Genomic DNA, 16256 nt, shown 5'->3' with positions numbered 1-16256 from the left:
CTGAAATATGCTGTTTGTCTCAGTGTGGAAGGCCACAAAGCAAACGAGGCCTTTGAGAATTAGTGGCAGGTGAGGATGGACTTAATAGAAACAGCATCAGTCATGGAGAAGTTCCATATGAGGAACTAACTGGAGACTATGTTTGCCCCCAAGCTGTACCCATGAAACCTGGGAAGAGTCTGCTGTGTCTTCTTATGTCTCTCAGTGGCATGGTCATATGTACCAAGTAACAGTAAAATTCACAGAGACATCCTTTCATAAGTTTTTTTTTCCTGTGTTGGAAAGGGTCTCTGGCAGTTGCCTGGTTCAGTCTTTCAGTCAAAGTGGGCTGAATTAAGTCCAGTTGCTCTGGCTTTGTCCTGTCAAGGTCAGTATATTCGCAAGGATGGAGATTCACAAACTTACTGGGCAACAGTGTTTGACTGCCCTTGTGATTTCTTATTTATATTTTTTAAAAAATGAGTGTAGACGAAAATGTTCAGGAAATATGTTCTGCAAATTTTAGGTAATATCTTGAGAAATTCTTTAGAATTAATCTCACAAAGATTAAGAAAATGTAGTTTCATGAATCCTAGTAAATGTGGTTTAGATGCTAAGGCTGTATGCTGCTTTAAATGAGGATAAATACTGCAAAAAATGGAGGTATCATTAAAAGCAGAATTTGAGCATGTAAATTTTGCAGAATGCCTTGAATAAACTTGTTTGAATGTGCATTTTCAGCAATACACAGCACTGAAATCAGAGTATTTTTAGCATGAAATTTCAAAAGAAAACTGGAACAGATTCCTAAGAACCTTGGTGGTTTCCTTTTACCACAGCACTTGTTTTGTGACAAAGCCTTGTAAGAGCAGCCTGCAAGCTGTGCTATTGGTGCAGGTTTTATACGGATCACGAGAGTGGAGTAGTTGCTGCTATCATGCAAGTTCAACAGAACTACTTGGTAAACCTTTCAAAATCTTAGCTGTTACACGAACCTGATTCTTCTGATGCCTGCATAAAGATCTGATGTGAGTATGATGTAAATTGATATTTACTGTATTTTTGACAGATGGATCGCATTTTTTCCTAAATTATTAAGATTTTCTGAATTCTGTTTATTTTCAAATTATTTGTAGGGAGTGGACTCTGTTTCTGAACCAGACACTGAATAAGTCCCAGGACTGAAAACACATATAACTTGAAACCCTGGGGAATAAAGGGCTTTAGAAGCTGAGCCTCTCTCACCATTCAATCTTCTGCCATAGGTAAAGGCAGAAGAGTGATGCTAGTGAACCTCTTCAACTTATGCATTGGGCTGTTGCTCTTTGTAAATCTTTCATTCTGAAGTTCAGGGAGGATTTTTAAGAAGGAAAAAAAAATCTGTATCTGTATGTTCCTGCTTACTTTCTTTTGTTTGTTATGAAACCCCTACCTGCACATAGTAGATAGTTTTGATTGTACAGCAAGTCTGGGAACTTTGACTTTCTGTATTCTCTGGAGGAGCACATACTAGGCAAAGGACTGTGCTTCTTGTGCTTATTCTGCTTCTTTCTTTCTTTTTGTAGAAGTCTTTCCTTTTCTGTAAGCTTGAGATATGAAAGAAAATTTGCAGTGTATCATGCAAAAGTATTAGCCAGTAGTGTTCAGTGCTGCTGCTAAGAGTTGAAAGATATATGTTCTCTAGCATATACAGCATTTTAGATGTAGGTAGTGACATTTCTGTAACAAAATTTCAACCCACTCTCATCCTAATCTGTAGCAAAAAGAATAATTAAAAATCAATATTGTATATGTTGTATCAGAATTACTGTATCTTATGCTGAACAAAAAGAAATGATAGTGAAAAAGATACAACAGGGAGACCTATCTTTGATAAGTGACAGTGAAATAATGCAGGGGAAGTGATCATAGCAAAGGTGAGCAAAGAAAGAAGTGAGAAATTGTACCTCTTTACCTGGAAGCTGAAGTGACAAGGGAGCAGACTGAAACAATGAAAATAGGCTGTCACAAATGATGTGAACATCAGATATGAAGCGGTGTAGCCAACAGTAGATGGACTGCATGGTGAGATGGACAGGTAGGGATTGCAGTAAAAGTGCAACAGCAGAGAAGGAACAGCAGGTGAGAGGGTGTGATGGTGAGGTGGGTTGCAGAAAATGAGGGCAGAAGATTATGTCCACAAGAGATACTGAAGTAGGCTTGAAAAATGGACTTAGAACACATGTTAATCTTCCTTGATAAGTTTTCTGTGAACTGCCTGAAAGGAAATCAAAGTACCTCCTTTCTGATGGTGAGGTGTTTTTTTTTTTTAAACTTTTAAATTTTTTTATAAACTTGATCCCCCAATGAAAGGAAAATCAATTTAGTCATTTCCTGAAGAGGCTAGAAGGTTCTGTCTTTTTGCACATGTTAGAGTGTTGGTCTGAGCTGCACTCCTGGGTCCTGTGTTCCCAGGTGCAAGACCTTGCACTTCTCTACACTGAACATCATGATGTTCCTATTACCCACTTCTCCAATCTGTTTAAGTCATCCCAGAGGGTGGCTCTCCCTCCTGAGGTGTCAACCTCTCCACTCATCTTGGTGTCATCAGCAAACTTCATCAGGGTGCTCTTGGTCCCAACATCCAGGTAGTTCATGATGATGTTAAACAGCATTGATCCCAGTACTGATCCCTGGGAGACTGCACTTGTGACTCTGTCATCTGGAGGATGAACTATTTACTGTTACCCTCTGGGTATGATCTGTCAGCCAGTTCATGCACAGACCACTTGTCCAGGCCATGCTGACTCAGTTTCTCCAGGAGGAGGATGTGGGGTACTCTATCAAAGGCCTTGGAAAAGTTGGGATAGATGATGTCCACTGCTCACCCTGCATCAACGGAGAAGGTTACTTTGTCATAGAAGGCAATCAGATTTGTTAGGCAAGATTTGCCCCTGATAAATCCAAGTTGTCTTTTCCTGATCACATGTTTTAATTGACCTGTGATAGCCCCCATGAAGATTTACTCCATGACTTTTCCAGGTACTGAAGTGAGACTGATGGGTCTATAATTGCTTGGGTCCTCATTGGAATGCTTCTTAAAGATGGGGGTGGCATAAACCTTCCTCCAGCTTTCAGGGACATCTCACAGTCTCCACAACTTCTCAGAGATTGCAGAGAGCATCTTCACAACTGTATCAGCCAGCTCTCTCAGCACCATGGGTTGGATGGCTGGGTTCAATGGACCCATTGAATTGTATGGGTCAAGCTCCTGTAATAGTTGATACACCAACTCTTTCTTTACTGATGGTGGGTCAGTGTCTGCTTCAACTTTAATTTTTTGTTCCTATGTCCTGGGACCTAACAGCACTTGTAAAGGCAGAGGTGAAGAAGGTGTTGAGAACCTCTGCCTTTTCAGCATTGTTGGTAACTAGTTCTCCTCTCCTATTTAATAGTGGGCCAGTATTATCCTCTGTTTCTGCTTGCTGTTAATGCATCTGAAGTATCCTTTCTTTAAGATTTTGACATCTCTGGCCAAGTTTAGCTTAAGCTAAGTTTTTGCTTTCCTAACTGCTTCTCTGGTAATGGTTGTGTGGTTTTCAACCAGTGATGTTCCACTTCTCAATCTTTGGTACATTTCCCTTACTCTGAGGTATACAAAGCAAGAATATCACCTCAAATGTCCCACATGAAACAAAACCAGGGATCTAAACATTGATATGAGATAGTGTGCAATTCTTTGTCCAGTTCTTCCCTTTATGTCTACTTTCTTCTAGACTGGCTGTGTGGAGAAGTGAGCATAGTAGGAGATTGAGGACAGCAAATTTATTTGTAGCAATAACTGTGAAGCATTGTGGTGGCTACACAAGGAAAGAAAGTTAAGCCACTTGCCAAGGCAGGACAAGATCTTTATTTCTGCATCCAGCAAAAGGTGATGATGATATTGTTTATTAGATTCTTTCTCATACAGCTAAAGCAATTACGGTTTATCACACATTAAATAGTGGCATCTCAATCAGTCCTCTCATATAGGTAATGAGCTTTCATTACTTATTATTAAGTTTATTAATTATTAATTACTTATTATTAAGTTGCTTTACTGTAGTTTGTATGTCCACATCTATGGTAACATAAAGGTCAGCTTCAGCTGTGACATGAAAAGATTAAGGTCTAAATTTTCAGAAAAAGTCCTCTGTTTTTGGCTGCTAGCTTTGATAAAGCTTGAGCCTGACTCTTTGAGGTACTCAGAGGTCAAAGGTGCAAGGAATCATAGAAATGCAGCATCTGAGAAAATCAGAGCTAGAATTTTTCAAACTGAGCCACAAGTGAATGGGGAAGTAAAACAAAAGATCCTGTCCTGTAAGTCTAGCTCTGGGGAAGTCTAAAATTGCTCCTCTACTTCCTTACTCCTACTTCTGGATGTCCTTCACTGTTTTTTGTTTTTTTACTTTTTAGTTATGTTGATCTGTATACAAAAGTATGAGCAATAGTTTGCTTGTTACTGGAACAGGAATATACTTACTCCAAACCTAGACTTTCTCCTTTTGCATTATTTCAGGCCCGTTGGTTTACTGTCAGTAATACAAGTAACACCTCAGGCACCAGTGCATGCAAAGTGAAAGAATTAGCAGCACTAAGAAGTCTTAGAATCTAATCCATTCTGAAACAAACTTAAATTTACCCACTCTAGCGCCTCACAATGAGTTCCATGTATCAATTGCTCTGGAGGTTAAAGAACCCAGACAATAAGTAACCTCAAACAACTATGCAAAGCAGAGTTAAACAAAATAATCATTATTCATCCTGTAAGCTAGATGGAGACTAGGGCAGGCAGCTAAAAAAGTCTGCCTGTGCATCTTTATGAAGCTCTTTTGCACTTGAGAAGACAACTGCACTTCTGTTTTATTATTCCTATGTAGAGTTTCACTGTGAAGTTGTGGCAAAAGCACTGCCCTGCCAGACTTTTAAGACTTCATGCAAGATACAAATCCTGAAAGTTTCATGGGTGAGGTTGTGGAAATGTTTTGTTTCCCTTCATTGCCATGGCTCAGTAGTTCATAGGATCATAGAATTGGCTGGGCTGGAAGGGACCTCAGAGATCATCAAGTCCAACCGTTGACCCACCGCTGCAGTTACCAGACCATGGCACCGAGTGCCACATCCAGTCTCTTTTTAAAGATCTCCAGGGACGGAGAATCCACCACTTCCCGCGGCAGCCCATTCCAATGTCTGATCACCCTGTCCCTAAAGAAATTCTTTCTAATGTCCAACCTAAACCTCCCCTGGCACAACTTGAGACCATGCCCTCTTGTCTTGCTGAGAGTTGCCTGGGAAAAGAGACCAACCCCCACCTGGCTACCCCCTCCTTTCAGGGAGTTGTAGAGAGTGATGAGGTCTCCCCTGAGCCTCCTCTTCTCCAGGCTGAACAGCCCCAGCTCCCTCAGCCTCTCCTCATAGGATCTGTGCTCGAGTCCCTTCACCAGCCTGGTTGCCCTCCTTTGGACCTGCTCCAGGACCTCAATACCCTTCCTGAACTGAGGGGCCCAGAACTGGACACAGGACTCGAGGTGTGGCCTCACCAGCGCTGAGTACAGGGGCAGAATCACTTCCTTGGAGCTGCTGGCCACGCTGTTCCTGATACAGGCGAGGATGCCATTGGCCTTCTTGGCCACCTGGGCACACTCACTGCTGGCTCATGTTCAGCTTCCTGTCAATGCAGACTCCCAGGTCCCTCTCTGTCTGGCTGCTCTCAGCCACTCTGTGCCCAGCCTGGAGCTCCCCATGGGGTTGTTGTGGCCAAAGTGCAGGACCCAGCACTTGGCCTTGTTGAACCTCATCCCATTGGAATCAGCCCAACTCTCCAGTCTGTCCAGGTCCCTCTGCAGAGCCCTCCTGCCTTCCAGCTGATCGACACTCCCCCCAGCTTAGTGTCATCTGCAAACTTGCTGATGATGGACTCAATCCCCTCATCTAAATCATCAATAAAGATATTGAACAGAACTGGGCCCAACACTGATCCCTGGGGGACACCACTAGTGACCGGCCGCCAACTGGATGCAGCCCTGTTCAGCACCACTCTCTGGGCCCGGCCCTCCAGCCAGTTCCTAACCCAGCACAGGGTGCCCCTGTCCAAGCTGTGGGCTGACAGCTTTCTCAGGAGAATGCTGTGGGAGACGGTGTCAAAGGCCTTTGCTGAAGTCCAGGTAGACCACATCCACAGCCTTCCCCTCATCCACCAGGTGGGTCACCTGATCATAAAAGGAGATCAGGTTGGTCAGACAGGACCTGCCCTTCCTAAACCTGTGCTGGCTGGGTCTGATCCCTTGCCCATCCTGTAGGTGCTGTGTGATTGCCCCCAGGATGATCTGTTCCATAACCCTGCCAGGCACTGAGGTCAGACTAACGGGCCTGTAGTTTTCCGGGTACTCCTTCCAGCCCTTTTTGTGGATTGGCGTGACATTCGCCAACTTCCAATCATCTGGGATGTCCCCAGTGAGCCAGGACTGTTGGTAGATGATAGAGAGAGGCTTGGCAAGCTCTTCTGCCAACTCTCTCACCACCCTTGGGTGGATCCCATATGGTCCCATAGACTTGTGGGGATCCAAGCAGTTCAATAGGTCACTGACTGTTTCCTTCTGGATTACAGGGGGGCTGTTCAGATTCTTGTCACCTTCTGTAAGCTCCAGAAGCCAGCTGTCCTCAGGATAACCTGTCTTACTGTTGAAAACTGAGGTAAAGAAGGTGTTAAATACCTCAGCCTTTTCTTCATCTTTGACAACTATATTCCCACCTGTGTCCAGTAAAGAATGGATGTTTTCCTTGCCACTTCTTTTGCTGTTGATGTATCTATAGAAGGACTTTTTGTTATCCTTCACAGAGGTGGTGAGATTCAGTTCACGTTGTGCCTTTGTCTCTCTAATTTTCTTTCTACATGACCTAGCTATGTTCCTAAATTCCTCCTTAGTAGTTAGCCCTTTTTTCCACAATTGGTAGGCCCTCTTCTTAACCCTGATTTCTTTCAGAGTCTCCCAGTTCAGCCAGACCGGTCGTCTTCCCCACCGGCTCGCCTTTCGGCACACTGGGACAGCCTGCTCCTGTGCTTTCAAAACTTGCTCCTTGAAGTACATCCATCCCTCCTGGGCCCCTTTGTTTTCAAGGGCCATTTCCCAGGGTATACTCTGGACTAGTCTTCTGAATAGGCCAAAATCTGCCTTCCGGAAGTCCAATATAGAGGTTTTATTGACGACCCTCCTTGTATCCCTGAATATCGAAAACTCTATTATTTCATGATCGCTAAGTCCCAGGTGTCCACCGACCACCACATCTCCCACCAGCCCCTCTCTGTTTGTGAAAAGAAGGTCAAGGGGGGCTCCATCCCTGGTGGGCTCATTTACTAGTTGGAGCAGGAAATTATCCTCTATACACTCTAGGAATCTCCTAGACTGCCTCTTCTCTGCGGTGTGGAGTTCCCAGCAGATGTCTGGTAGGTTAAAGTCACTCACGAGGACAAGGGATGATTTTGAAACATCTGCCAGCTGCCTGTAGAATAATTCATCATCCTCATCATCCTGATTGGGTGGTCTGTAACAGACTCCCACCAGGATATCAGCCTTGTTGGCCTTCCCTCTGATTCTAATCCACAGGCACTCCCCCTTATTATTGCTGACCTCAACTTTTACAGTGTCAAGAGACTCTCTAACACATAGGGCTACCCCTCCTCCTCTCCTACCCTGCCTGTCCCTTCTGAAGAGCCTGTAGCCACCCATGGCAGCACTCCAGTCATGGGAGTCATCCCACCACGTTTCCATGATAGCGACTACATCACAGCTTTCCTGCTGCACGATGGCTTCCAGCTCCTCTTGTTTGTTGCCCATGCTGCGTGCATTGGTGTACATGCACTTCAGCTGGGCTGCTGGTTTGGCTCTTATCTTGGGTAGTCCACCCTTAGGCTCCTTTCTGGAGAGCCCAGTTTCAACCCCATCCCCCTTCAAACCTAGTTTAAAGCCCTCCTTATCAGCCCCTTCAACTTATAAGCTAGAGTCCTTTTCCCCCTGTTAGTTAGATGAAGCCCATCTGATTTGAGGACACTAGGTAGTATGGAATTTGCCCCATGGTCAAAAAACCCAAAGTTCCGCCGGTGACACCAATCCCTTAGCCACCTGTTGATCAGATAGGTTCACACTCAGTGTGTGTGGGGGGTTGGTTTCATCAGGATTTTCCTTGTATCTAGTGTTAGTCTAGTTTTATTTTTGCTGATTTATAGCTGTGATGGGCTTTGAAGGCTAGCATGGCTTATCAAAAGGTATTTGTAAGTTATGATGCAATCCTGGTTTTGTTTCAGATCAACCTGAGAAAATGTTGCAGATCCTCACAATTATGTTGCTGGAAATGCAGCTCTATGCTGTTTCAGGTGAGAGTGAAACTGCCTTTCAATTCCACCAGCAGAACCCATGCAACAAATGGGTTCAAAAAGCCCTCAGAACCTGGGCTTTAGCACCTCCAGTGACAGCTGAGTAAACATCCAGTGGAGCCTCTGCTTTGCAGCATCTTACAGAAAGTACTGTGTATTGAGTGAGCACAGAAGAGATGTCTGTCACATTCTGCAGCTGGGCTTCTTTAACTCACAGTGTACTTGTAGTACTGGTGCCCAGCCTGTGAGAGGGAGGATGACCAAAACAACCTAAACAACCAATTGTAAAGTAGAACAACCTCAGTTAGAGGCAGAGTGAAGTAAACCCATGAATATTACCCTGCCCATGGCTTTAGTAGGAGCAACTTGGCTAAAAGCCAAAAGGGACTTGACACTTTTTCATATTATTTTTCTTATTATGGTTGTATTTAAGTGAATAAAAAAACATTGTTAAGAGGAACTGAAACTTGCTCTGTAAGTATTTCCCAAACATATGAAATAAAAGGAGTGCATAAGGAGTTGCATGAACATCTCTCTTGAATATCACTATCAGTGTTTATGAAAATTAAGACTACCAGTACACAGTTCATCCAGTGTAGCAAGCTGTATATTGAATGAAGTGGCATAAATAACTCTCCTTTATCAAGATACTTTAAAATGGTACTCTCTTCATAACAGTATGAATTTTGGATCTAATGAATGACTAAGAAGATAATTTTTATAAACTTTCTGTTATATTGTTGAGTATACTTGAGAAGATGCATGGATTCAAACAATGTTCATAGGTCCCAGGCTTGTGGAAGACTGTAATTACTACATAGCAATTCTTCCAAGATACATGTTGTTATCCCCTGCAATTCTATTTGTTTCACAAGAGTTATACTGAATTTCCTCTTTTTAAAGGATAATGAAATTAGATGCACTATTTCTACAATTAATTGCTGCTCTTACTAGAATCCTAGGATATAGAAGACAGTCTCATAGAAGTGGTCCCTGTGTAACCACTGACTCAGCCTTAAGCTATTGCTAAACTGTAAAAAAAACTTCACTCATTTTGTTCTTGTCTTTTAGACTTTGTAATCAATACTAAACATAGGTGGTTTGCTATAAACAGTACTGACATGGTGAAAATCCTAGTGTGAATAGCGGCCAAAAAGGCACATAACTTTAACTCAAACCAGTAACTATATGCCTGGCTACATGACACCTTTTTGGCCTGGTTTAAACAACATCAGAATATACTTTATTGAGACAAATTAAATTGTTTTCTTTTCCTGCTGTAGCTTTATTTACAGTGGATGTTCCTCAGCAGCTATACATTGCAGAGTATGGGAGCAACGTGACCATGGAATGCAGATTCCCTGTGAATGGCACATTAAACCTGGGGCTCCTGACTGTTGTTTGGGAGCAAAAAAGGCTGAGCCAGTCAAAGTCAAAAGAGGTGTACACATTCCGCAATGGGAAGGCGCTTGCTCCATCCCAACATCAGGACTATGTAGGAAGAGCAGTGCTTCTGCACAGTGAACTGAAAGTGGGACGAGCTGTCCTTCAGATCACCAGGGTGAAGATCACAGATATGGGATCATACCTTTGCCTCATTGACTATGGGGGTGTGGACTACAAGTACATTACTTTGAAAGTAAAAGGTCAGTGGCTGAATTGAATGTAAGTTCGTATTAATTGAAATGTCTGGACTGTAATCCTACAGGCTCATAGAAATTGGTTAATTTGGAAGAATTTGTTCCTAATTCCCTCACCAAGTGCTTGTCCTTAGCCCTGAAGTGAACCATACCACTTGTCTTAGTGCCAGCTACTCCTTGGTCTGACAGTCAGCTGAGCTTCTTCTGGAGCAGCCTCTGCAAGAGAGGTAGAAAAAGAAGCTTAATCTCAATCCTTCATCCCTCCTCCTTCTTCCCACATCCCCTTCTTCAGTGCCCCCAACTACCCCTACCTCTCCTTTGACACCCTGTCCTGTTGACCACTTCTGACCATTACAAAAACTTACTCAGAGGTATTTAATTTACTTGTGAGTCCTGCTGCAGCTACCCAAGTGTCTGGGAAGTTCCCAGATGACTGCAGCTCCCAGAGCAAGGACATGTGATTTTCTGTGTTTGTCAAAGCCAAATGAAGATACAGTAATAAAAGTGCACATTACATGGATAGCATAATAGACCAGGCCTTTTAAAGGCCTCTGGTGTTTCCTGCTGACTGCAGTATAGTTGTGATACAAGGCAACATTCCTTTCCCACCCAGGCATTTTAATAATGAGCTTTGTCAAAAGCAAAAATAGATTGACATTTTTAAAACCCATATTGGTTCTGCTGAACGGCCCTCACAGAAATTTCATTTTTGTACTGATAGAATGAAAATACTACACTTATCCATAATGTATGGTAAAAAGCCCCCAAACATTAAAGCCAGCCTTTTTCTTGAAGTGGCATATTTAAAAATTGGAACTAGAGTCCCAAGGGATTTCTCTTGTTTCCTTGGAATCAGAGGAAATGCTGTGTTCATTGTCACATGCTGCCTGAAGTGGAGTAAGTTCTGTCATGAGCAGCTTGAGATGGATTGAATCTTAACTTACCAAGTTAACTTACCAACTATTCTACAAAACATCCTTACTCCTTTAGAATAAGTGTGCCTCAGATACAGCTGCACGTGGATTATGGCATTAAAGGGAAGGAAGGAAAGTGAAGTGGGAAAATTATTATTGCTGCATAAAGTAATTTCACTCTATTTCTTAATATGTAGCATCCTACAAGAGAATAAATACTCAAGTAATGAGAAAACCAGGTGAAGACAAGTTTGTTTTTATGTGTCAGTCAGAAGGGTTTCCTCTGGCAGAGGTTTTCTGGCAAAATAAGAACTTCAGTCTGGGTGGATCTGCAAACACCACCTATACACTGACTGCAGATGGCCTCTACAATGTCACCAGCATCCTGATGTTCAAACCAAATATGAGTGAGAGCTACAGCTGTGTGTTCTGGAATAAAGAACTGAATGAAGAAACTTCAGCTCACATTTCCCCTTTAGGTTTGTATCACTTTGAACTTACATGAGACCGAGAGTTTTGTACATACATGATGTCTTATGATCCATCTCTAGAAGCTGGTTCTGGAAAACAGTGATGCTCTCAAAATGAGGCAAATCAGTACTATTTACAGCTTTGAAGCCTCAGTTAGCTCACACTCCCAGCAAGCCAGCCTGTAATTTTTCTGTATATTTTAATTTTATGGCAACTTCCATTATTTGGCTGCCAGTACAGTGGAAAATCTCTATGGCTGTGTTCCTTGATCTGTCACAAAAATCAGAGTATTACGGGTCGGAAGGGACCTCGAGAAATCGCCAAGTCCAACCCTCCTTCCAGAGCAGGACGACCTAGTGTAGGTCACAAAGGAATGCATCCAGGTGGGATTTTTAATGTCTCCAGAGAAGGAGACTCCACAACCTCCCTGGGCAGCCACTTCCAGTGCTCTGTCACCCATTGTGAGGGTGACAGAGCTTTTTCTTATGCTTAACCAGATCCTCCTATACTCCAACTTGCATCCATTACCCCTTGTCCTATTCTTGGTCATCACTGAGAAGAGCCTCCATCTACCTGACACTCACTCTTTGCATTTTTTACATTATTTATAAACATTTTTAAATATATTGTTTATATATATTGTTTATAAATACATTTTAAAGTCTCCTCTTCTCCAAGCTGAAGAGACCCAGCTCTCTCAGCCTTTCCTCATAAGGGAGATGTTCCACTCCCTTCAGCATCTTTGTGGCTCTGCACTGGACTGTCTCAAGCAGTTCTCTGTCCTTCTTGAAATGAGGGGCCCAGATCTAGACTCCTAAGTACTTGTTCTTCAAATGGGACACAGATAAATTGCAGCAGTGCTCACTCAAATACCATACAAATGAAAAGTTTGGCTCATTTTTGGTAAACCTTCTTACAGTAATATTGCAGACTATTCATAAAATGAGTGTAAACCACTATATTGATAAATTTTAAGAATCTTTAGTTACAGTCAGATCAAGGCTTTGGCAAATTAGAACTGGTAACTTCAAAAATTATGTCTGTTTTCTAAGTTATGAATTTACTTTCTCTTTGTGTTTTTGACAGCTTTAATGAGTACACAGCACAGTGGACAAAAATCCCTGATCTTATTTATCATCCTCACATGTGTGGTGGTGGCTGTACTTCTCTCTGCATTAGTAATCTTTCAAAAGAGAAAATCAGTCAAGAATGGGCAATCCAAAAAAGGTACATTTACTTCATATAATGAATCCTTTCATGTATTCTTTATGGAAAGACTAGTAACTCTAGGCATGCTTATGAGACATTGGTGACATTTTATTTCTGTGTGTGCTCTGTTCTAAAATGAGACCTTGGATCATTTCAGTTGGATTTTACTTTCCTCACCTTGTTACTTATGTGAAAAAAAGGTATATAGGAACATACATTTTTAAATGTAATTATATTCTATTAGATAAAGAATACAAAAACCCTTTGGTTTGAGTAAAGGGGGCAATAAAAACACAGTTTGACTGGTGTTTTCTTCACCACTACAACAACAGTGTAGCTATAGCACATGACTTTTATTTTCAATCTCCATTAAGGCTATATAACTAAAATGGGATGCTGCACTGCACACTTCCAGTGGTAAAGTAATAATACAAACAGGCTATTATTCCAGTCTTGTATATGAATAGAGTCCACTATATTCAGACAAAATGTATTTATCAATTAAATTATATTCTTTCTGATAAGGACTTGAGGATTTGGTTCAAAATTTGTAGAACAGAAGTGTAGAGAAGTTTATTTGGTATGAGTTAATACTAAACTTAAAAGTACTTAAAGCTCAGCTTCATCAAAAAGTTTTTGTATTGAATTGTATTGTTTCTTTCAAGTCCAGAAATGTCTAAGCTAAATTTGTATATATTACTTTAACAGACAGGATAAGAAAATTGAACTCTAACCTGAAAGACCAGAACAGTAATTCACAGGATTGTCTTTATTCATGGTTACAGGTTTTTCTTTCCAACAGCTAGAATCTCTGAAAATCTGTATATGGCAAGCTAAGAAATGTTCCATCAAAACAGAAGGCAGTATTGATTTTAAACTCAAATCCTCTTCAATTTTCTAAAACCGCAGTATCTAACATAATTTCTCACAGACTTTGTAAATACTTGTAAACATCTCTTCCATTCACTGAAGCGACTCACAGATACCTTGCATAGATAACCTGGTATACACATCTGTATACTGACTGCAATGTAGAAGACTCAGATGAGTTGGATAAACACAAAAAGCTCAATGTTTCGGAAGGCATCAAGATTTTTATGGTAATAGTCTGTTACACCTCTGGATTAGGCCCCAGGTTTTAACAATGAATAGAATCATACCTCATCATCCACTGAACCACTTTGTATCTTACAAGTGTGTGACTTTCCTAGGTGTCCAGGAATCTTTACATTGCAGAGGGAAGGCAATGCCTAAAAATTACCAGGGTGCACTAAATCAAACTGAGAACAGGAAGCCACCACAGAAAACTATAAAGCAATAGGATACAAAAGGCCTTAAAATACCTACTTACCTAAATCAGTTTTGCTACCTGTAAGTGGAAGTCTGATAGGTTAATGGACTGTCAGGAGAGAGGCTGGGGACAGTGTTAGGTACTTTGGTACTGGGTACAGCTGTAATCCCTTGGCATCCCAGCAAATCCCAACACAGCCTATAAAGGCCAGCCTGAAGGCTGCCTAAAGTGCTCCAGGAATGTGAGTAATCATTCCACAGGGACCAAAATTGGAGCAAACCTGTGACGAGGCTGACTGAGCAGCCTGAAGAGAAATACATAACAGTTTCTGGACATACAGGCTTTTCTGATGACAGGACTTACTTGAGAATAACTTACATTACTCACTGCTAAAAAAGCAAAAAAACCAAACCAAACCACCAAATAAAACCAACACAACAAAAACAACGGAACAGTCACCAGCTTAAAACTTAGTGTTTGTAAGTGAAATGCAAACAAGGGATTGGACAAAGAGGGCATGAGCTCAGTGATTCCTGTTTCACCTGAAATTGTAATGCTTGCATCTTCCTCAAAGCTGTCCAGCTCACTGCCATCAGTAGATATTATGGTAAAAAACAAGCTTCCAGAAAAACACTTCCACCTTTCAGGAATCAGTACTTGCCAAAGTCCCTTTCTTATTTGTCACATGATGGTGTGAAACTTCAGTGGAATTATGACAAGTGCAAATGAACAAAAGCTCCAAGCCAAGAATCAATCTGGAGGACAGCCCTGGTGTGTGTCTGGACATCATTCCAGTGCACATTGTCTGAGCACTGCGTGGCTTCCCATGGCTTCTTGTATTACTGTTGTACAACTTCTTAGCTTCTTAGACCCTAGGCTTGTCTGAACACTTACTGAAATGAAGAAATTAAAATTGAGGTAGCTGGGTTTTTTGAGTTTGTTTTACTTCTTCATTTTGATATTTTTGCAATACGCAGTTAGTCATATGACAAACGTTTCTATTTCTCAGCATCATATACTTTGAAGAAACGCTGGAAAGAACCTTTTTTCCATGATGAGTTGGTAGTTGAAGCATAAAAGCCACATATACTTCACCAGAGAGTCTTGGAAATGACCCATTATGGCCCTGGTTACAGGAGCAAGAATTGTTCATGGTTATCCTTTTATCTCAAAGTCAAGCTGTCCCAGCATTAAAGATGTAGGACATTTGGCCTCACAGATGAAGTCCCAGATCTGCAGACTTTTATTCAGATGTACAGGTTTTGCTGACAAGATTTCCTGTAGATGCTATCTGAACAGATTTCAGTTCTGTGATTTCATTTATATGGCTGATCATGTTAGCTTTCATGTAATAGAACATTCAGAACTTTGGACACAAATAAGAGAGAAAGAGAGAATTACTCCCTCTGAAAAGATTGCAACAGGATCCTTTTGTAATTAACGACAGCTTTAAGGAGCCATTGTAACTTCAGCATGGCCCAGAAAAACTTGCATACAATGAAGACAGGGCTTTCACTCTTTAGCACTCAGTGATTAAAATCTGGCTATTTATTTGCTTCAGTTATTGAAGATTTTAAAAATATTTTTTTTTTCCCCCTTTTTTCTTTAAGGAGCTGATTTTCACTCCCAACCAGATGCTTTACACTTGTCAGCTGTCATGGCCTCAGGAGACAGTGGGAGTCTGTGAAAACTTCATCTCACAAGCCATCATTTGCACTTTCTGGTTTTGGGGCCTGCAGAGGATAATTACATCACTTTAGCTTACGGGTTAACAGTGACATCATGGGGATTTATAGGCACTGCAGCAATGGAAAGCTGTGGCTCTTCAGATACCATCTCTTGAAGTTACTGAGAATTACACTGTCACGAAATGTGGTTTACCATTGTGAAGAGGTTTTCTGAGTGCCTTTGACACACTTTACTCTTGCACTTGCTCAAGAATTTTTCTGTAAGAATGCCTTTACTAATTGTCACAGGAAAGGTGCTTGCATTCAAAGCTGTTGTGGAAATTTGAATAAAAGTTGTACATGCTATTGTATGTCTAAACAGTCGTCTTTCAGGTGAAAACATAATTACATGCACACATCTCATGTCCAAACTTTCCAACACATTAAGCTGCAAATTACAAGTACTCACCAACATGGCAATATATGGAAGATATTTCATAGCACAAAAGCACTAAGAGGCTGGAGTTGAATCAAAGGATGGACAAAGAGAGAAAAACTAATCCCAACACAAATATTTTGTCACAGAACAGAATTTTCATGCACAATCTATGTAAAACTCCATAAGTAAGTCAGGCAAAAAAACATCAATGGTGACGCTGTGTTACATGAAATTTACACGAAATTTACATTTGAACA

At 41.4% G+C, this 16256-nt stretch overlaps 1 protein-coding gene across 4 annotated transcripts; it reads left to right on the top strand.

Annotated features, from left to right (window-relative positions):
* The first annotated feature begins 800 nt into the window (after positions 1-800).
* On the top strand, positions 801-15926 carry LOC139789771 (programmed cell death 1 ligand 2-like). 4 transcript variants are annotated; one of them, XM_071730817.1, is made up of 8 exons: positions 802-1007; positions 1116-1244; positions 8300-8368; positions 9652-10014; positions 11120-11401; positions 12480-12620; positions 13311-13352; positions 15504-15926. In XM_071730817.1, exons 3-8 carry the CDS (start codon positions 8314-8316, stop codon positions 15578-15580), a joined length of 960 nt encoding a protein of 319 aa, XP_071586918.1. In that variant the 5' UTR covers positions 802-1007; positions 1116-1244; positions 8300-8313; the 3' UTR covers positions 15581-15926. The 4 variants fall into 4 exon arrangements, 3 of the variants coding, with proteins under 3 accessions (XP_071586919.1, XP_071586918.1, XP_071586917.1); XR_011723246.1 differs by lacking the exon at positions 1116-1244 and having other exon boundaries at positions 801-1007; positions 13311-13702; positions 15504-15591; XM_071730816.1 differs by lacking the exon at positions 1116-1244.
* Positions 15927-16256: the final 330 nt, after the last annotated feature.

This window comes from Heliangelus exortis, chromosome Z (assembly GCF_036169615.1).
Source record: "Heliangelus exortis chromosome Z, bHelExo1.hap1, whole genome shotgun sequence".
Classification (NCBI taxonomy): Eukaryota; Metazoa; Chordata; class Aves; order Apodiformes; family Trochilidae; genus Heliangelus; species Heliangelus exortis.
This window is presented reverse-complemented; position numbering and strand designations above follow the sequence as displayed.